The sequence below is a fragment of the Cetorhinus maximus genome, chromosome 17 (assembly GCF_964194155.1).
Source record: "Cetorhinus maximus chromosome 17, sCetMax3.hap1.1, whole genome shotgun sequence".
NCBI lineage: Eukaryota > Metazoa > Chordata > Chondrichthyes > Lamniformes > Cetorhinidae > Cetorhinus > Cetorhinus maximus.
In genome coordinates this window covers 3,119,095-3,140,210 of record NC_135895.1, presented here as the reverse complement: position 1 = coordinate 3,140,210, position 21,116 = coordinate 3,119,095, and the positions used below count along the sequence as shown (strand labels likewise).

Below are 21,116 nucleotides of genomic sequence, written 5' to 3'. Positions count from 1 at the left end.
TACTTGCACAGTACTTTCCAGTTACTGCTAATTACATACTAGACTAGATATTACAAGAACAAGATTAACACTTTAAATTTCTCCACTCACCAAATTCTCAGGTATGCACTCAGCTTCACTAAATTATATCCCCAGCCATTGACTCAGAGAAGGTTATTCTGGAGATTCAATAGCAGTCTCCAAAATTATGATGGATTGTTTTATAGTTAATTCGGAGAAACTGTTTCCAGTGACAGGAGGGTCGGTAACCAGAAGGACACAGATTGAAGAGAATCGACAAAAGAACCAGAGGGGGAGATAAGGATAATTTTTTTACACAGAGAGTTGTGATCTGGAAGGCGCTGCCTGAAAGGGCGGTGGAAGCAGATTCAATAATAACTTTCAAAAGGGAATTGGAGAAATATTTCATATGGAAAATTTTGCAGGGTTATCTGGACAGAGTAGGGGGAATGGGACTAATTGGATACCTCTTTTACAGAGCCAGCATAGGCACAATGGGTTGAATGACATGCCTAGTCAACATTTCCTTTACTGTATTATGTGATTACCAGGATGGTGGAAAACATGATTTATTTCCTCTTGAGGATGATGAAGAGGCTCAAGGGGAAGAATTGTCATCACCTGTTCCTACGTACACATCAGTGTTACGGTCTAGGTAGTGTCTGTTAACATTTAAAGAAGAAATCGAACAACCAACAATTAATCAACAGAACTATGCTGCAAGATTTTCTTTTTTTAAGAAAAAACTTTTATTGGATATCAAAAAAAATGAAACAAAAAAATCGCTATTAACTCTCTAGCTTATTATCTTACGCTATTAACTCAGTTCTACCTTTTACTTCCCACAAAAGTTCCCTTATCTGACAAAATCTTTCAGGCTCATTCACTTTTCCTGGGACCAATTCAATAGGTATATCACCACTCTCTGGAATTCAGTCTGGTTTCTCTCTCCAGTGTTCCAGCCATTCTCCAAGATGCAAGAATTCATGGGGGTCCTTCCATTAGCTTTTGGCTAAGGGACCCTCCAATTTCTTTACTGACCTCACGACTCTGGACTCCACAGCTCAAGCATGGGCCTTCCTGAGGCTCCTGCACAATGGCTTAAAACATCAGAAAACGCCTTTGGTTTCCAATAACTCACCGCTTTGGTTTCAAACTACAACCAAGCTGATTACTTCCAGGCCTCCTAACTGCAACAAGGTTAACTGCCGCTCACGGAGAGGATTGCTGCAGATCTCTTCCTTTAGCTTCCAGCTAAACAAATCTCCCTGTTGTTTTCCCTTTACCGACTTTATCTAATACTGAATACCTGCTCCCAATTGCAGGCTGTGTCATGGAAGGTAGATCTAGCATTTACTTGATCTATTTCAGGTGTAGGTCTGGCTTAATCTCTCAACTTCCAAGGAGCTACAAGTAACATAAGACCCAAAGTTGACACAGTCTCTTGGCTGTTTTTCCAAACATTACCTGCAGGCTGTGTGTGCCCTAATGGAATTGACAGAGATAAATTCAAAAACAAAGAATCTCACTAAGCTCCACTCATGTCCATGGCAACGTGACATATGACCTGTTCCCAGATAGAAATGCAAATTAACTATCTTTAATCCCAAAGTTTTCCTTAATTCTGGGAAACCACATGAACAACATCATTTACTGGAATAGCTGCAAACATCATGTCTCCAGTTCTTTAGCTAAGTAAGCCCTGCTGCTGTTCATGATCTTACCTTTCTAGCTGTTAACCTTTTAATTCATCGTGACCTCCAACTTTTAAATGCAATAAGCTCCAAGCTTGTTGGAATTGCATTTGTTTCGGAGATGCTTTTACCAGGGTGGAATTTTACACTGGCGCAATTTTATGGTCTTGCCAAAGTCAATGGACTTTTGAACGGCATGTGGCATTTTATGGCCCCACCCCCAACACGATGGGGCTGTGAAATTCCGCCCTATGTTTCTCAAACAGATACCCCCATTTTCTACAGTTAAAACTTTCATTCAGAAAGCTAAAAGTTATATTCTAAAACATATGAATTGTAAACTAGATATTTGTAACATCCACCATGATTGAATTCAGTGGTGGAACATGTTCAAGGGGCAGAATTATCTCCTCCTGTTTCAGTGTATCTAAAGAGGTTTTGAAAAAATCATAACCAAGATGACTTTGAAGAATGAAAAAAAAACATTAAAATAAACTGGACATAAAGAAGGGATTCATCTGAAACAAAGCAAAGGAAATCCACAAAAATATACATCTTACTGTGATGTCATCAATAAATGGAAATTGTCCTTTTTCTGAAAAAGACTTTTTAAAAATTGGAGATTTACTGTACTTGTCCCTTTATGGAGCTTTCTGCAGCCTTAAAGTGGGATTGGTTAAAGTGGCAATGAGCAGAAGCAGTGTAAGGTATCTTTGCACAGAGACCTGAAGAATATAATGTGTCAGATCTTGCTGCAAAAACAGAGCACATTAACAATACATTCTGTTATTAATGAGCAAGTCAGCCAGTAAGTTCACAGGATGAGGAGATACGCAGAGAGCTGTAAACCTCCAGAACTCGTTATGGATTTACATACTTCATCTTTGTACAAACAGCATCTTGGCCTCAGCCTCTTCATTATTTTTAAGAACTTTCTGATTTTGCACATTAATCTTGCTGCAGAAAATTAGAGCTGGTAGTTAATAGCATAAGTAACAATAATATAAATGTTATAGACCATAAGACCATAAGACATAGGAGCAGAAATTAGGCCATTCGGCCCATCGAGTCTGCTCCGCCATTCAATCATGGCTGATAAGTTTCTCAACTCCATTCTCCCGCCTTCTCCCCGTAACCTTTGATCCCCTTACCAATCAAGAACCTATCTATCTCGGTCTTAAATACACTCAATGATCTGGCCTCCACAGCCTTCTGTGGCAATGAATTCCAAAGATTCACCACTCTCTGGCTAAAGAAGTTTCTCCTCATCTCTGTTCTAAAAGGTCTTCCCTTTACTCTGAGGCTGTGCCCTCGGGTCCTAGTCTCTCCTACTAATGGAAACATCTTCCCCATGTCCACTCTATCCAGGCCTTTCAGTTAAAAATATTAATTGTAATTATATATATAATTATATAATTGTTACAATTATTAATGTAATAATTGTTAATGTAAATCCAATCAACCTGTCTGGTTCAGTAATTGAACAATTATCATTACTGATAACAGTAAATCGTTGTTAGAGGTTTTAAAAAAGTCAACTTTAAATTTTACTGTTCCTCTCTGTCTCTTTTTCTCTCTCTTGTAACCCACTCTTCCTTTCCTTCTCTTTATTTCTCTTTCTGGACCTAATCTGAGTCTAATTGACTCGATTTCCTTTTCTCTCCTTCCTCTGTTTATTTCTCATCCTTAAACCTCATTGGTTAAGGAGATAGACTATTGATCCTGTTGTTTACTGAAGTTCCAATGCCCCATTGCCCTCGCTGTGCTGTTATCAGCTCACGATTCCAGCAAATTAAACTATAAAGGGTGTTTGAGCTGAAGAGTGAGAGGAAAAATTTTAATCATGGGGCACATCATGAGATGCCCCACTGCAGCTGACTAGGCCTTAAATTCTGGAACTCCCTCCCTTAACATCTCCACCTCTCTACCTTTCTCTCCCATTTTAAGATGCTCCCTAAACCTCTCTCTCTGGCCAGGTTTTTGGTCACATGTCCTAATATCTCCCTTACGTAGCTCACTGTCAAATTGTTTTGGACTACACTGATATGAAGCACCTTAGGACATGAGAAAAACAACACACTACAACTTGCATTCATAGCATTTTTAACATAGTGCAATCAACCTCCCACATTACACTTCAAAAATACTTCATTGGCTGTGTAATGTTTTGAGACACCCTCTGGTTGTGAAGGGTGCTTTGGAAATGCAAGTCTTTCTTTTTCCTTTGCTCTCAATCCAGCCAATTATCTAATCTTCCGATTGACGGCGTTATTGGACCCGCTACATGGTCTCTCAGGAATGACCAGACGGATCTTCCTCCTCTGATTGGCCTCGTCACCCGCTATATCTAATGTGGCCAGGTTGTGTTTGGGTAGCAGCGTGCAGTCGCCTGTTCCTGCTTCCGCCGTCATCATCCCTTCTTTGGGGTTCTTGTAGCTGAGAATAACAACGTTGGGGTCTTGATCCTCACTTCCACCTGCTCCCTGCAAGGGTGAGGCAAGTGGTGAATTGACATGCTCAACATTCCCATTCTGACCTTTGGATGAGATGTTCCTGTCATCGAAGTGGTCTAGGTTTGTGAGTCCGGTAGCCATAGAGGATGCTGGAAGCAATGGCGGTTGCTCTGTGGGATGTGAGTGCTGGTTTATTTTATCTGCTGGTTTACCTGCTCCATCCTCTGTCCTCCCATGTGGTCCATCTGCACTGCCTGTCACAGCCTCTTCTGAAAAGGCACCAGCGGACTGAGGGCTCTGTCCTTGACCAGTTGCATGATCTGTCTCTGAAGCTGTTGCCGGTATTGATGGTTTGAGGTTTCTTGGAGGCTTGTCCAGCTTACCATCCATGTCACTCTCTGCCATTTCTATAATACTCATTGAACCCCTGTCCTCCCATTGCTGTTTGGCTGTTCTACCTTTGTCCTCACTCTGTCCACTGGGAGCTGGTTGCCAGTCCCCCTCCCTTCGTAAAGCTAGGTTTGGTTCTTGCCATCCTGTGGGTGTGTTCTCCGCCTCTCCTCCATCAGATGGTTTCATGCCCAGAGGTTGCCTCAAAAGCGGGGCACTTGATACTTTCATGCCCTCACTGTCACCACTCAGGGTGGCCTCCTTTAGTTGGAAGTTGAAGGCAGTGGAAGATTTCTGCTCTGCCGGTGTCTCTTTATCTTCATGTTCATCAACAGAGGTCCTAGATGTGTTAGAACAAGCTGCATCAGTGGCTGAGGGTAGTGATGGTGTAATATCCGGGGGAGTAGCTTCATAGTTAGATGGTTTGTTTGGAGTTTGAAGAGGCCCCACTGACACGGCAGAATCCTGTGGTCCAGCGAAACTAATACTAAGAGGAATTGTAATGGGCAGGGGCAATGTGCAGTTTTCAGTGTCTCTCACTGGTGTTGGGGACATTGGTGACAAAACTCTCAAAGTTCTTTCTAGATCTGTATGAAAACCTCCACTGCATCCTCTGACTCTGTCCCTCTTGTCAGGTCCCATGGAGGAATGGGGTTGGCAGAATGTTTTGTTTTGAATTGGCACTGATGGGCATTGTTTCGGTGTCTTAGGCTGTTGAGCTTGCTGTAAGCTCCCAGTTGTCCCAGTGCTTTGACAGACAGGAGGTTTCCTGGTGGACTTTCCTTTTTTATAGGTCTCTTTCGATCCTGTCTTCTTTGTCATCATCTGCTTTTTCATCCTTAATGGCCCTATGACACCTGCAGCTTCATCCGGGTGAACCTTTGCATGTTTGGTGGGATGTAAGATAAATTTCACCATCAATACATTCACTGATGCTCTGTGTGGAATCACTTTCCTGGCTTTGCTATCTACAGAGACCAGTTTCATATCCAATCTCGCCCTGCTCTCGTTGTTTCGCTTCCGAGAAGTATGGGGTCTGAACAGAGGCTTTTCCTCCACCCGGAACCTTCTATCCTTCTCCATGCACTCCACACTTGCACGAGCCTCCCTTCCTTCTCCTTGTATTTTTGACCCTGTTTCAGGAAAATGTCTTAATTCTGCATCAGTGATTCCTGGTAAATCAAATGTGACGGACTTTGGTCTCCGAGTCTTGTCACCTTCCCAAATGGTTCCAAAAATTTTAATTTGGTCAATAAAGTGACTGTCTCTATAGCTTGCCCTGACCATCATGCATGACCTTGGTTCCTTCTTCCCAAATGGATCCTGATTGACACTGTTCTTCTTATGGTTTGCAAAGACCAAAATATCACTTCGTGGTGTTGCATTGACATTCCGTTTAGCACTCCTGATCAAGTGCTCACCTCTCACTTGTGATCTGACCTTCTTGTTCATTTGTATTGGAGATCTGTTGCTATGGTGAAGAAGTCGGCGATGGTTGTCTTGGTTCCCGGAGAGGTCGGTCCGTGGCAGCAGCTCAACATTCCGAATTCTGCCTGGTGGGAAGAGGCGATGCCCGATTTCGTAACACGGTTCTGTTACTAAAGCAACCGTGCCAAGCTGGGATTGTTCATTGCTGGGGGGTGAACTTGAGAAGTACCTACAATGTGATTGAAATTGTGCGATGGCCTGGCCTTGCCTGACATCCCTTGTTTCTGGTGCCCACTTACAATATCCCTTTCCCAGATTATATATCCCAATGGGTTCTTTCGACAGGTAGTAACTGTTGCCTGAACGCTCGTTCCTAACTTCCAAACCTTCTGTGGAACCTGTTGAACCATGAGATGGAACAGTGTTAATATTACCCACATGCTGAAAGTTTCTAGAATCCTACAAAGATGTTCCTTTGCTTCTTTTAATTGTTTCTCATTGACGACACATAGCAACAATTTGTCTTTATATAACAACTTTAACGTAGTAAAACATCCCAAGGCACTTCACAGGAGCGTAATCCTGAGGGTAAATAAACTCCTTCAGATGTTCGACTATGTTAAACATGCTATATAATAAATGCAAGTTGTTATTGCAATCAGACAAAATTTGACATCGAGCCACCTAAAGGATATTCAGGCAAGTGGCAAAGGTCTTCGTCAAAGAGGTCGATTTTAAGGACCGTCTTAAAGAAGTAGAGAGAGAGAGTGAGGTGGAGAGGTTTAGGGAGGGAATTCCAGAGCTTAGGACCCAGGCCACTGAAGGCTCAGCTACCAATGGTGGAGTGTAGGAAATGGGGGATGCATCAGAGGACTGGAATACAATGGAAGTTATGATATAGTTGAATGGAGCTCTAGTCAGAACTCATATGGAGCCTGTGTTCAGTTCTGGACACCTCACCTCAGGAAGGAGATATTGGCCTTGGAAGGGAGTGCAGTGTAGATTTACCAGTATGATTCTGGGGCTAAAAGAGTTGTATTTCAAGGATAGGTTGCATAGACTAGTCTCATATTCCCTGAAGGATCGAAAATTGATGGGTTTTCTAATTGATGTGTTTGAGTATTTAATAAGATAATTGGAGAAAAATAAGGAAGTTATTGGACAGAATTTAAGGCATAACCTTAAAATTCAAAGCAGGTCATTCAGGGGTGATGTCAGGAAGCACTTCTTCACACAAAGAGGGGTGGAAATCTGGAACTCTCTCCCTTAACATGCTGTTGATGATGGGGATCAATTGAAAATTGTGAGAACTGAGATTGATGGAGTTTTGTTGGATAAGGGTATATGTATGGCTCACAGAAACAAAGTTGGTGGATTAAACTAAGATACAGACCAAGCATGATCTAATTAAATGGTGGAACAGGTTTGAGGGAGTGAATGTTCCCACGTGCCCAGTTAACATAAATGACCAAATCAATACCGATTTTCTGAATTTTTGTTACTTGTTTAGTGAAAATCTTCTTTTCATTTAAAATGACTCACCTTGATTGGATCCTTCCACTTGGTGAAGTACCTTCTGCTTCATACCCCAGCGATTCGCACCTTCGACTCCTCTCATTGTCCCAGCACAGGATTTACCTGCTGATCTCCTGGCTTTACCACCAGACAGTGTTGTTCTGAATGTGTGCACCAGCCTGCAGTGCTGGCATGCAAAATATTCCATCCCTGTGGTCTGCTTCCTGGCTTGATTTAAGAGGCCAAGGCATTGTTGATGAAATCTCTCCTTGTTGCTTGCTTGCCTAGACTTGGGATTAACCGTGTCCTGCTGCGAGGACTGAGGATGCTTCACAGAACTCGCTGTTGGCAGGGCCTCTACCTCATAGCCACTAGTAAAGTGACAGCAAGGGGCTGTCTTGAAAACGTGGTCTCTTTTGTGATTAGATTCTGTCCCAGGCGCTCGGCGATTTTTCTGCCTCGGTTCCATTTGGTGATGACATTTGTTGTACAGGAGAGTTGCCACTGTGACTATGAGACCCACAGCCCCTGCAATTGGTCACAATATGAGATTACAAGGAGCTTATATAGAATATAACATTCAAAAGACATGGCACTATGGCACAGATCAGGTATGGCTGATACATTAAAAAGGTGCCAGCTCATTATTATTATGACAGCAGAGAGAGAGAAGGTAGAGAGGTTTAGAAAGGGAATTCGAGCAGTTTAGGACCTAAAGATCAGGAGGTATGGCTGCTAATAAAGGGTCAAAGGAAATTAGAGATTCACAAGAGGGCAGAGTTGAGAGAGACAAATTTCTTGGAAGATTGTAGAGTTAGGGTAGGTCCCAGAGATAGGTAGGATTGAAGCCACAGAGGAATATGAACATGAGGGTGAGAATTTTAAAACTGAGCTCTTGGTGAACCAGGAGCCAATGTAGGTCAGCTAGCACAGCGGGGTGATGGATGACCACAAGCTACTGTTAGCAAAACCAAAGGCCCAAGGAATTGGAGGCAAACTGCTGGATGGGCAGGGAATTGATTGGGAAATAGGAGACAGAGAATTGGGACAATTTATACCCAAATTGACAGGATGAGACTAGTGGTATTGCCAGTTCTCTGATAACATGCAGCACAGTAAGTCATTTAGATGGGAACAGAAAGTTTCAGAAACACATTGATACATGAGGTGAGCGGGCAAAATGGTGGAAAACGGAGTATGATGTCATCCACATTGGACTTAAGAAAGAGATTAGAACTCTTTCTAAATGGCAAGAGGTTAGTAACTGTGGAGGACAAGAGTGACTTAGGGGTCCAAGCACTAAAGACTAACAGTGCTGCAAATAGTTCCAGTTTCCTTATCATAAAAAAAGCCATAAAGGCAATGGGAAGATGGTGCGAAAAGAAATTTGCTGGAATTATACCAGAATGAGAGATTATACCTATTAGGACAGATTGAACATGCTGTGGATGTTTTCTGTAGAAGAGAGAGGATTGAGGGGTAATCTGATGGAGCCCTTTAAGTTAGGGGGCACAGGGGGTGATGGGCGAGTGGGACTTGGCCTGAGTTAGGACTCGGGCAGCAGAGTTTTTGTATGTTCGAGTTTAAGGAGGGTGGTGGATGTTGGCAGAAGAGCATTAGAATAGTAAAATTTTAAGGTACAGAAAGGCACGGGTGGGTGTTCCAGCAGCAGGTGAGCTGAGGCAAGGGTAGAAATGAGCATCCTGGACATTGAGCTAATGTCCAGAGAGTTGGCACCCAATGTTGTCTATCCCTTCAGTTTGCATTTCCATAGAACCATAGAATCTTATAGCACAGAAAGTGGCCATTCAGCCCATCATGCCTGCACTGGCCCTTTGAAATTTGTCCCACTTCTCCTGCTCTTTTCCCCATATCTCTGCAAACTTTTCCCCTTCAAGTATTTATCCAATTTCCTTTTGAAAGTTATTACTGAATTTGCTTCCACCGCCCTTTCAGGCAGCGCCTTCCAGATCAGAACAATTTAAATTGTGAACAAAATTCTCCTCATCTCCCCTTCTGGTTTTTATACTAACTCGCTTCAATCTGTGTCCCTCCTCCCACTGGAAACAGTTTCTCCTTATTTACACTCTATCAAAACTCTTCATGATTTTGAACACCTCGATTAAATCTCTTCCTTAAGGAGAACAATCCCAGCTTCTCCAGTCTCTCCACATTAACTGAAGTCCCTCATCCCTGGTCCTATTCTAGTAAATCTCCTCCGCTCCCTCTCCCTTCCTAAAGGGCGTTGCCCAGAATTGGGACAAAATACTTGAGCTGAAGATGAACCAATGATGTATAAAAAATATAAAATAATTTCCTTGCTTTTGTATTCCATGTCTCTATTAATGAAGTCAGCCTTACCAGCCTGTCTTCCACCTTCAAAGATTTCTGGATTTATACCCACAAGTCTCCTCTCCCTTTAAAATTGTTCTGTTTAATTTATTTTGCCTCTCCTGGTTTTCCTACCAAAATGAATTACTTTGCACTTCGTTGCACAAAGATAAATTTGGGCCAATCACTTATAAGTCTGACGCCCAATTTGATTTGGAAAAGTGTGAACACCCAAGTGTGATAATTGAAACTTGATGGGCAATACGAACATACAAACATCTGTACGAACATGCAAATTTGGAGCAAGATTCGGCCATTCGGCCCCTCAAGCCTGCTTTGCCATTCAATAAGATCATAGCTGATCTGATTGTGGCCTTAACTCCACTTTCCTGCCCACTCCTGATATCCTTTGACTCCCTTGTCAATCAAGAATCTACCTACCTCTGCCTTAAAAATATTCAACAACCCTGCCTCTACCGCTCCCTGGGAAAAAGAATCCACACTTTTTCCGCGTTTTTTTTATAGATTGAAATGGATTGTACGTTACCTGCAAAACAGAATAACCCTGTTAAAATAACATCTCGCACATAATGCCTGTAATTCCCACTCTTCATTATGACCGTGGCATTTTGGGACTGAGATGCACAGTTGGTGTCTGTTAACTGCAGAATTGCCTGAACCTCCGAATTCTCTGTTCTCTCGCACACCAGGCCTTTGGCATTTATTAAGGTCCGATCTGGACTTTCAATGAAGCTTCTCAGAAATATGGCCAGCTCCTGCAGTTGACAGGTACAGTTCCAGTGATTGAGGTTCAGGTTTAATACTGAGAGCATCGACAAGTGCGAGAAAGAGTCAACCATTTCCGACAACCTGTTTCTCGAGAGGTCCAGCCATCTCAGACCTCTGAGTCCACGAAAGGCGTGCCTGTCAATGTAGTCAATGGAGTTGTCAGAGAGGTCCAGGTTTTGGAGGTTTTGAAGGCTTGACCTTGTGAAAGTGTCTGCTTCCAGTTTGGTGATGTGATTCCTCCCCAAGTTTAGAGAGCTGAGCCGAGCCAGATCGCTGAACCAGGCCCTACTGATTTGGCCAATGCCATTGTTTCCCAATTGAAGTCTTTCCAGGTTAGGGAGTCGAGCAAAAGTAAATTCTGTGATGGTCTCACTTGTTATTTGATTCTGATCAAGCAGCAGGGCACTGAGACCAGAAAGCCCATGAAAGCATTCCTCATTAATGTCCACGATTCCATTGTTACTCAGCTTCAACAAGGTCAGGGAGGACAGATTAGCCAAGTCGGGTTTCTCTATGGAAGGGATGGTGCCATCGGTAAGTAGCAAGGCCCTTGTGGTTTGGGGAACAGCTGCAACAACATAGCCCACATTACAGATCAAGAGATTTCAAAAGCCTGGATGCAGTGACTGTAACATGGCTTAAATTCAATAGGCCATTAAATTCATGGACCAAGTCTCATTTCTTTGGAATCATAGTGCGTAGAAGGAAGCCATTTGACCTGTGGTGTCTGTGCTATTTCTTTGAATAAGCTATCCAATTAGTTCCATTCCCCTGTTCTTTCCCCAAAGCCCTGTAGCTTTCTCACTTTTCAAGTATTTATCTAATTCCCTTTTGAAAGTTACTATTGAATCTACTTCCACCAATCTTTCAGGCCGCACAGTCCAGATCTCACTCAAATCTATTCAGCCTGCTGGTGAGTATCTTCATGTTATCAGGATGAGGAAGGTGGGTTCGATTAGGCCTCAGACTGGTGAGAAGGTGGATTTGGTGAAATTGGGGCAATTAATGATTGATGAGCGAGAAGCGGTGAGGAGAGCAGCTGGTGTTCCGAACCGTGATGTCACAAACAGGTCCTCCTGCTGCTCCTGGCACCACATTTGATTAAGTATGAGGAGGGGCTTCTTTCTAGTAAGTGTCATGTGGGGAGTCCAATGTGAGATGATAGAACGTTGGGGGTGTTTGGGAACTGAGTCATGCAGGGCCCTAATTGCCACCAGTGCTTCTACCGTGCCTAATATGGTGGATATTGGCACAGATCCTGATGGGCATGTGTGCCAGCTTCCCCCCTGCCAATGGGAGCCTATTATCCTGCTTAGCACCTGGAGATCCCGAGCAGGGTGGTCCGAGTTTCAGCTAGAGCAAGACAAAGCTGAGAGTGTGATGATACGAACAAACCTGGGATGTATGTCAGACGCTGACAGATGGTTACATTCTCTGTACACACAATGCAGGAGGGTGGGCAGCCAGAGCAGATGAAAGGTCTCAGTGATAAAGAGAAAATTGCTGAAATCATTAACAAGATACCTGGAAGAACACAACACAAACGTTTAATGATTTCCTCTCTCAAACCGTGCTAAAAGTTTTACTTGGTTACTTATTTCCCCTAACCCTGGTTGAGTCTTCAGTGAAAAATCAGCCAGATTTTGCAACAAGAGGGAAAAACCAACTTGACCTCTTCCTCACCAGCCTGCCTGCCACAGATGCATCTGTCCATGACAATATCAGTAGGAGTGACCACCACACAGCCCCTGTGAAGATGAAGTCCTGTCTTCCCACTGAGGATACCCTCCATCATGTTGTGTGATACTACCACTGTGCTAAATGGGATAGATTTTGCACAGATCTAGCAACTCAAAATTGGGCAATCGTAAGGCGCTGTGGGCCATCAGCAGCAGCAGCAGAATTATATTCAACCAAACCTGTAACCTCATGGCCCGGCATATCCCCCACTCTATCATTACCATCAACCCTAGTTCAATGAAAGGAGGGCATGCCAGGAGCAGCACCAGGTATACCTAAAAATGAGGTGTCAACCTGAAGAAGCTACAGCATAGAACTACTTGTGTGCCAAACAGCATAAGCAGCAAGTGATAAACAGAGCTAAGTGATCCTAACCAACAGATTAGATCTAAGCTCTGCAGTCCTGCCACATCTAGTTGTGAATGCTGTTGGACAATTAAACAACTCACTGGAGGAGGAGGCTCCACAAATATCCCCATCCTCAATGATGGAGGAGCCCAGCACATCAGTGCAAAAGATAAGGCTGAAGCATTTGCAACAATCTTCAGCCAGAAGTGCCGAGTGGATGATCCATCTCGGCCTCCTCTGGAGGTCCCCAGCATCACAGATGCCAGTCTTCAGCCAATTCGATTCACTCCACATGATATCAAGAAATGGCTGAAGGCACTGGATACTGCAAAGGTTATGGGCCCTGACAACATTCCGGCAATAGCACTGAAGACTTGTGCTCCAGAACTTGCCGCACCCCTAGCCAAGCTGTTCCAGTACAGCTACAACACTGGGATCTACCCGGCTATGTGGAAAATTGCCCAGGTATATCTTGTCCATTAAAACCAGGACAAATCCAACCTGGCAAATCACTACCTCATTTATCCTCGATCATCAATAAATGATTGAAGGGGACATCGACAGTGCTATCAAGTGGCACTTACACAGCAATAACCTGCTCCCTGACACTCAGTTTGGGTTTAGCCAGGGGAATTCAGCCACTGACTTCATTACAGCCTTGATCCAAATATGAACCAAAGAACTGAACTCAAGTTGAGGTGAGAGTGACTGCCATTGACATCAAGGCAGCGTTTGACCCAATGTGGAATCAAGGAGTCCTAGCAAAATTGAAGTCATTGTGAATCAGGGGGAAATCTAGCATAAAGGAGGATGGTTGTGGCTATTGCTAAAAAAGAGACATGCTGTTGAAGCTTTTCATCTTGCACTCATCAGGAAAGATACAGGAATGCCAAATTTCAAAGGGAACAACAATTTATACTGCATGAAAAAGGGGCGCAGGTTCGTTGGCAAGTCGGCTCTGATTGGGACTTTATGAGACTTTATCATGGCATATGTGGCATCGCATCCTGTTAGTGGAATTTTCCCAATCTACCTCAAATTACCCTAGAAGGGTAAAGTATCTGAAAATTTGAGCAACAGGTGAAGCTAGCCATTTCTCGATGCCACTATTGCAATGGCAACATGGGTGATGTTTTCCACTAACAGGATGCTGCCATCAAGCAAAAAGACATCCTGCCTAACACACAAATGATTAATGTGGTATATGAATTTCAGTGCTGGTGCGATGCTGGATATGTAGGCCATATGTTCAAATAACTAGCAGATTGTGTCAAACGGCATGTCCCTTTGGCTGTTCACAATAGGTAGAATACTGACAGTTCACCTGTTGCTCAAATTTTCAGATACTTTACCCTTCTAGGGTAATTTGAGGTGGACTGGGAAAATTACACTAACAGGATGCGATGCCACATATGTCGTGATAAAGTCTTGTAAAGTCCCAATCAGAGCCGACTTGCCAACGAATCAGCGCCCCTTTTTCATGCAGTATAAATTGTTGTTGAACTCAACAAATCCATGCTTGCAAAACTCAGAACATAATGTTTAATGTTAGCTGTGATTCTGTGGTTGGGCAGCACTTCCTGGACAATCCCAAGTGTGCTAACAATTACACTAACAACCTATTTAAGATTATCAGTCAGGCTCACAACATGGCTCACTTATGCTTGTTAGAATCTACATATATTCATACACAGGGACCTGTCCTCTTCAGGTAAGAGGAACATGTCCAGACATTGCACCTTTTTTGAATAAACAAAAGTATGAGGGACAATAGCGCCCTAGTGCATTAGCCACGGCAATATCTTGATCAATCAAAGCAGACATACCAACTAATCAGCACTCCTTTTTACATGCAGTATAAATTGTTGCTCCCTTTGAAATTTGGCATTCTTGCATCTGTCCTGCTGAGTGCAAGACAAAAAGCTTCAACAGCATGTCCGTTTTTTCAACAATACTCATGTTTTGTGCTACCAAGTGACTTTATGGTTGTGGTTGTTGGAGGTTAATCATCTCAGTTCCAGGACATCACTGCAGGAGTTCCTCACGGTAGTGTCCTCAGCCCAACCATCTTCAGCTGCTTCATCAATGACCTTCCCTTTATCATAAGGTCAGAAGTGGGATTCTTGCTGATGATTCGACCAGCCATATATATATGCTATGGCTACAAGAGCAGGTCAGAGGCTAGGAATCCTGCTATGAGTAACTCACCTCCTGACACCCCAAAGCCTGTCCACCATCTACAAGGCACAAGTCAGGAGTGCGATGGAATACTCTCCACTTGCCTGGATGAGTGCAGCTCCCACAACACTCAAGAAGCTTGATACCATCCAGGACAAAGCAGCCCGCTTGATTGGCACCGCATCCACCATATTAAACATTTGCCCCCTCCACCAACGCACAGTGGCAGCGGTGTGTACCATCTATAAGATGTACCGCAGCAACTCATCAAGGTTCCTTAGACAGCACCTTCCAAACATACGACCTCTAGCACTTAAAAGGACAAGGGCAGCAAACACATGGGAACACCACCACCTGCAGGTTCCCCTCCAAGCCTCTCCCCATCCTGACTTGGAAATACATCGCCGTTCCTTCAGTGTTGCTGAAACTTCTGGAAACTCGAAAATCTTGGAACACCGTTCATATTAGCACAGTGGGTGTACCTGTATCATTTGGACAGCAATGCTTCAAGAAGGCAGCTCACCAGCACCTTCTCAAGGACAATTAGGAATGGGCAACAAATGCTGGCCTAGCCAATGATGCCTCCAACCCACGAAGTAATAAAATCAAATCACAACTCCGACAATCACCTCCTGTGAAGATACTGACCCACTGGGGTTATCTTCCACTAATGGCACACACTCTGATTCTCCTGTCAAAGCATCCGAGCCCAGGTAATAAATGTCTGCCAGCTATTTGACTCCAGGAGCTGCACTCAACTGCTATCTTCACTTGCCAGGGTGACGAGACAGATCAGGAGAAAGAAGCAAGATGGAAAGAGTTACATCGCTACATCACCTTTCATGTGGCATCCCAAAGCGATTTACAGCCAATTAAGTATTTTATGGAGTGTAGTCATTGTTGTAAAGTAGGAAAAGTAGCAGTCAGTTTGCACACTGCAAGATCCCACCGCTTTTGGGACTTTGTTCAAGGTAAATTTGTTGTCATGTTCCCTGGATTACAGAAGCACTTTTTACCCCTGAAACATTTTCAAACATCCCAAGGTTCAGCCTCGGTGGAAATGCCAGTATTTCTATCTTGGGCGGGTTTTTGCGTGAAGTGTTTCAGGAGTACAAGGGTGAATCAGTTTGGACTGGGGCTGTTGAATCACTATTGTTTACCACTTCCGGGATTGATGACAGAGTCTCTGGCCTGGAGTTACGGAAAGAGTGAATTTTGCTCCTGAAATTGAAGGAGCCTCGCTTCAGTCCTTCCCCGCCCCCCTCTCCCCTCCTTCCCCTCCCTGTCTCCCCTCCCTCTCCTCCCTCAACTCCACATTTCCATTCCCCTCCCTCCCCTCCGCTCCCCACCCTTCTCCTTCTCTTCGCACCCCTCCCCTGGCTACCCTCTCCTCCATTCTCTCTCTCCCTCCCCTGGCTACCCTCTCCTCCGTTCTCTCCCTCCCTCCCCTGCCTTCCCTCTCTCCGTCCCAGCCCCCCGACTTCTTTTGTCTGTCTCCCACTTCCCACTCCAGCTCCAGACACAGGGATATTCTCAGTGCTCTGAAATCCCTCTGTCCATTAGCAAGGCTGGTATGTTGATAAGAGCCTGACAGAAGGTTACATCCCCCCATGCCTACAGTGCAGAAGTCAGGTTGAGGCTTATGATGACATGATGCAGGGCAGGAGGGAAGTGGCAGAGGCAGCTCATTGGATGGTCTCACTCTGAGTGTCTCGTACTCACACTTCTTTGTGGAGATGGGAGCTGAGAGGATCGGGGGTGTGCACGGGGTTGTGGTGGAGTGTTTAAGACGATGGTCTGCAATGCTGAAGAGAAACTAGGAGTTATCATTGTATTCCAGGATGATCCCAGAATCGTGACAATTTTGGACAGAGGAGAGCAGAACCTGCTCATGTTTTATGTGAGCCAGTCAGATCTGGTGATGTACAAAGAACAAAGAAAAGTACAGCACAGGAACAGGCCATTCGGCCCTCCAAGCCTGCGCCGATCATATTGCCTGTCAAACTAAAACATTTTGCACTTCCGGGGTCCATATCCCTCTATTCCCATCCTATTCATGTATTTGTCAAGCTGCCTCTTAAACACCACTATCGTACCTGCTTCCACCACCTCCTCTGGCAGCGAATTCCAGAAACTCACTACCCTCTGCGTAGAAAACTTGCCCCGCACATCACCTTTATAGTTTTCTCCTCTCACCTTAAATCTATGTCCCCTAGTAATTGACTCTTCCACCCTAGGAAAAAGCTTCTGACTATCTACTCTGTCCATGCCACTCATAATTTTGTAAACTTCTATCAAGTCGCCCCTCAATCTCCGTCGCTCTAGTGAGAACAATCCGAGTTTCTCCAACCTCTCCTCATAGCTAATAACCTCCAGACCAGGCAGCATCCTGGTAAACCTCCTCTGCACCCTCTCCAACGCCTCCATATCCTTCTGGTAATGTGGCGACCAGAATTGCACGCAGTATTCCAAGTGTGGCCTAACCAAGGTTCTATATGGCTAAGCCTGTGTCCATCATGAATGTTCCTGGAAAAACATTGCTAAGATCATTGCCAGAATACCTGGAACATTATGAGTAGTCGGTAACAAGTAATTTAAAATAAATCCAATCTCGGGATGTGGGCTTCGCTGGCTGGGCCAGCGTTTATTACCTGTCCCTAATTGCCCCTTGAGAAGGTGGTGGTGAGCTGCCTTCTTGAGCCGCTGCAGTCCCTGTGGTGTAGGTACACCCACAGTGCTGTTAGGGAGGGAGTTCCAGGATTTTGACCCAGCGACAGTGAAGGAACGGCGATATATTTCCAAGTCAGGATGGCGAGTGGCTTGGAGGGGGAACTTCCAGGTGGTGGGGCTTTAGGAGGCTTGTCAAAGAAATGAATCAGTTATTAACTCTGATAAAATACTGGAGAGAGGAATTTGAGAGAATCATGCTATTGGACAATGCAACCTTGTGGCCCAGGAATTCAATTACAGTTCAATAACTCTTCAGCAATAATGAAGTTTAAGGAAATGAATTTACTTTTCATGTTGTTCATGTTAAAATGCTTCCCAGTGGTCTTTCACATCTAACCAGGAAATTTTGGACAGCTGTGATCTTCCTCGGAGTATCCCTGTCGAAAGAGTGGAAATTATTGCACTAAAACTTGTGTAACTGAGGAAAGTATAATTAGCAGCCACTATGTGGCACTGCAGCACTGGTGTTAATCTTAAACAAGCTCAGGTTGCTATTATCATCAATTTAACATGTAGCTCATGTCTTTGAATCAGTTGTAAGCTCACTTGAAAGAAAACTTGCATTTCTATAGCACCTTGTACAACTTCTGGGAGTTTTTCTTTTGAAGCACAATAATTTATGAAAACTGCAGCCAATTAAAGCACAGGGAGCTCCCAGCAATGTTATAAATAATCAGATAATTGCATTTTAGTGATGTTGGTTGTAGGATAAATATTGGCGAGGCCAGCAGAGAACTCGCCTGATCTTCTTCCAGGAGTATTGTAGGAGCCGCTACATTCACTGGAGAGGGCAAGTGGAATCTCAATTTATTGTCTTCAGAAGAAAAGATGGCACCTCTGACACTACAGCACTCCCTCAGTACTGACCCTCTGACAGTGCAGCACTCCCTCAGTACTGACCCTCTGACAGTGCAGCACTCCCTCAGTACTGACCATCCGACAGTGCAGACCCCCCTCAGTGCTGACCCTCTGACAGTGCAGCACTCCCTCAGTACTGACCCTCTGACAGTGCTGCACTCCCTCAGTACTGACCCTCTGACAGTGCAGCACTCCCTCAGTACTGACCCCCTGACAGTGCAGCACTCCCTCAGTAATTCTATGGAATCTCAATTTATTGTCTTCAGAAGAAAAGATGGCACCTCTGACACTACATCATACTGTATTTTATGCTCAGGCCTCTGGAGTGGGACTTGAACCCGTGACTCAGAGATGCGAGTGCTCATCTCATGTGTGTGTTAGTGACTATGACGATAGCGCAGGAAAGTGGTGTTGTGGGAGATGATCAGCCATGTTCTAGGTGAATGTCTGAATGGCCTACCCAGGTTCCTATGGTCCTATGGGGAAAATGTTCCCCCCGTTGTGGGGGTTGTGCAGAGGCAGGCAGGAGCGAGCACGGACCTGATTGGCACCCCCGATAGGGTCCGTGCCGCCATTTTATGTGGGCGGGCCTATTAAGGCCTGCCCCATGTGACACTCGCCCAGAAGTGCTGAGCGCTCCCTGTGCGGGTTGAGGAGACGGGGATTCCCGGAGAGGTTTCCTGCGCTCTTTCGCGTATGCGCGTGAAAGAGAGCAGAGATCTCCCCGAAGCGTGGAGGCGTCTTAGAGGGATCAGTTTCAGAGCTAAAGTTTGAAATGAAGGTTTGTAACACTTTTAAAACATGTCTCCTCATGTGACACTATCACATGAGCTGGGACATGACAAAGAATAAAAGTATAAATTATTATTACATTTTAAAACACTTCTTGAAACCTCATCCCACCCGTGGATGTGGTTTCATGAAAAATGCGAAGGCCGCCTGGGCTCTTTACCTTAAGGTTGGACGGGCAGCATTTCTTAACAGCTTTAATTACTTTCTTAAGGGCCTTAATAGGCCTTTGACAGTTCGGCGGGCACACAGCTGACGCGGCTGCCTGCCCACTGAACTGACAATCTAAATGACGCGGGGTGACGTCACCACATGTCATTTTATGTGTCAGCGAGTGGGCCCCACCCCCGCTCACCGATGGGAAAATTCTTCCCGATGTTACAGGAGACCTCTCACCTGGGTGCAGCATTGCACTCAACTTGCCAGTCCGCACAAGATTGTTAAAGTGTTTGCAGTGCTGAATCCAGGTCCTGCTCTCCATGCTGTGGTCACTCTCTTCCTCTGACATCTCCAGCCAGGTCTGCTGAACCTGCCTGGCTGGCCTTGCCCTACTACCCTCTGAAATGATTGGCACAGCTTGATGCCACCACATCCAAATGGACCTCAAGGGAGGCATTGCTGAATCTTGGGGCCACCCTTGAGCATTTTACTGTCCTTACCTCTTACTCTGGACCTCCACCGGTCTGAATTTTATTGCAAGTTGACAACTAGTTGGCCTGCTTGTCAAACATCATGTCGGGCATGTGACGCCAGTGTAACATAGGGTTGTGACCCAGAAATATGCCTGACGACAGAATGAAAATTCAGCCCTAGAACTGTGCACCATGTTCCAAGTGTGATATGGAGACCAGAACTGTGCACAGTACTCTGAGTGTGATATACAGATTTGGAGATCGCACAGTACTCCAAGTGTGGTCTAATCAAAATTATTATTCTTTTGCCTTTCACCTCTAGGAACGACCTGAGTTTTCGGAATTGGTTGCCAATTTGGAGGAGTGCATTTGCAACATTGAGGTAAGAACTTGTTGAGTTGGATGGATAATCTTTGGTGGGAAATTGGGATTTTTCTTTGCCTTGATGTTTCTCATGATTCCTACTGTCGTGGCCTTAAGTCTTGTTCTTCCTTTTTCCGCGATACAGCTGATGTCCCCGGCCTCCAGTAACAGCAGTGGATCCCTCTCACCCTCATCCTCCTCTGACTGCCTGATGGCCCGTGGGGGACCGGGCAGGAGTCATGTGGCAGCTCTGCGTACCCGCTTTGAGCTGGAGTACGCCCTGAATGCACGGGCGTACGCGACCTGGTCCCAGAGGTAAGCTGCAGGACAGGTGATGAGTAAGGGGTCTCTGGTGAGGCTGCAACATAAGCTATCTTTATCAAGAATACCCAAGATTTAAAAATGCAGGGCCACAAGTTTCCTCAAGGCAGGAGGATCTGTTTAGAATATGGCACTGATGGTTGCACCAGTTTAAGATTTCGCAATCAGCCCCTCAAAATAACTTTGAAATCACCAGATGAAAAAGGATCATTTAGTTCATCCTCTACTATCCTTAATTTGAAGATAACAGAGTTGTTGACAAATCATAGCAAACAATCATAACAACATAAAAAATAGAAGCAGGGGTGGGTCATTTGGCCCTTTGAGCCTGCTCCACCTTTCATTAAACTCATCTTCTACTTCAACTCTATCATCTCACACTATCCCCATGCGGTGATAGTAAGTTAAATCTTCCATACTGTTATGGGGATCATGTGACAGACGAATCAGCCCTAAGCGCGGGTTATCTTAGGGATGGAGCTTTCTAGCCTTGGTCTGGATACAAACATGTAGCTTCATCAGGGGCTCTGTGAATAAACTTTACTGTTTCTTAAAGG

At 44.6% G+C, this 21,116-nt stretch overlaps 2 protein-coding genes across 4 annotated transcripts in view; one reads left to right on the top strand and one right to left on the bottom strand.

Moving 5' to 3' along the window:
- Positions 1-21,116, top strand: part of tnni3k (TNNI3 interacting kinase) — a 117,613-nt gene that overhangs the window by 76,211 nt on the left and 20,286 nt on the right. For both annotated transcript variants that reach the window (XM_078560641.1, XM_078560640.1), the window contains exons 22-23: positions 20,198-20,257; positions 20,384-20,553. In XM_078560641.1, the coding sequence (XP_078416767.1) occupies positions 20,198-20,257; positions 20,384-20,553 (230 nt within the window). The remainder of the gene's footprint in view (positions 1-20,197; positions 20,258-20,383; positions 20,554-21,116) is intronic.
- On the bottom strand, positions 733-15,863 carry lrrc53 (leucine rich repeat containing 53). 2 transcript variants are annotated; one of them, XM_078560634.1, is made up of 5 exons: positions 15,691-15,863; positions 11,996-12,124; positions 10,359-11,168; positions 7,508-8,008; positions 733-6,363 (listed from the first exon to the last, which is right to left on the bottom strand). In XM_078560634.1, the coding sequence occupies exons 2-5, from the start codon at positions 12,111-12,113 to the stop codon at positions 3,938-3,940; spliced, it is 3,855 nt and encodes a 1,284-aa protein (XP_078416760.1). In that variant the 5' UTR covers positions 12,114-12,124; positions 15,691-15,863; the 3' UTR covers positions 733-3,937. The 2 variants fall into 2 exon arrangements, with proteins under 2 accessions (XP_078416760.1, XP_078416759.1); XM_078560633.1 differs by having other exon boundaries at positions 15,704-15,863.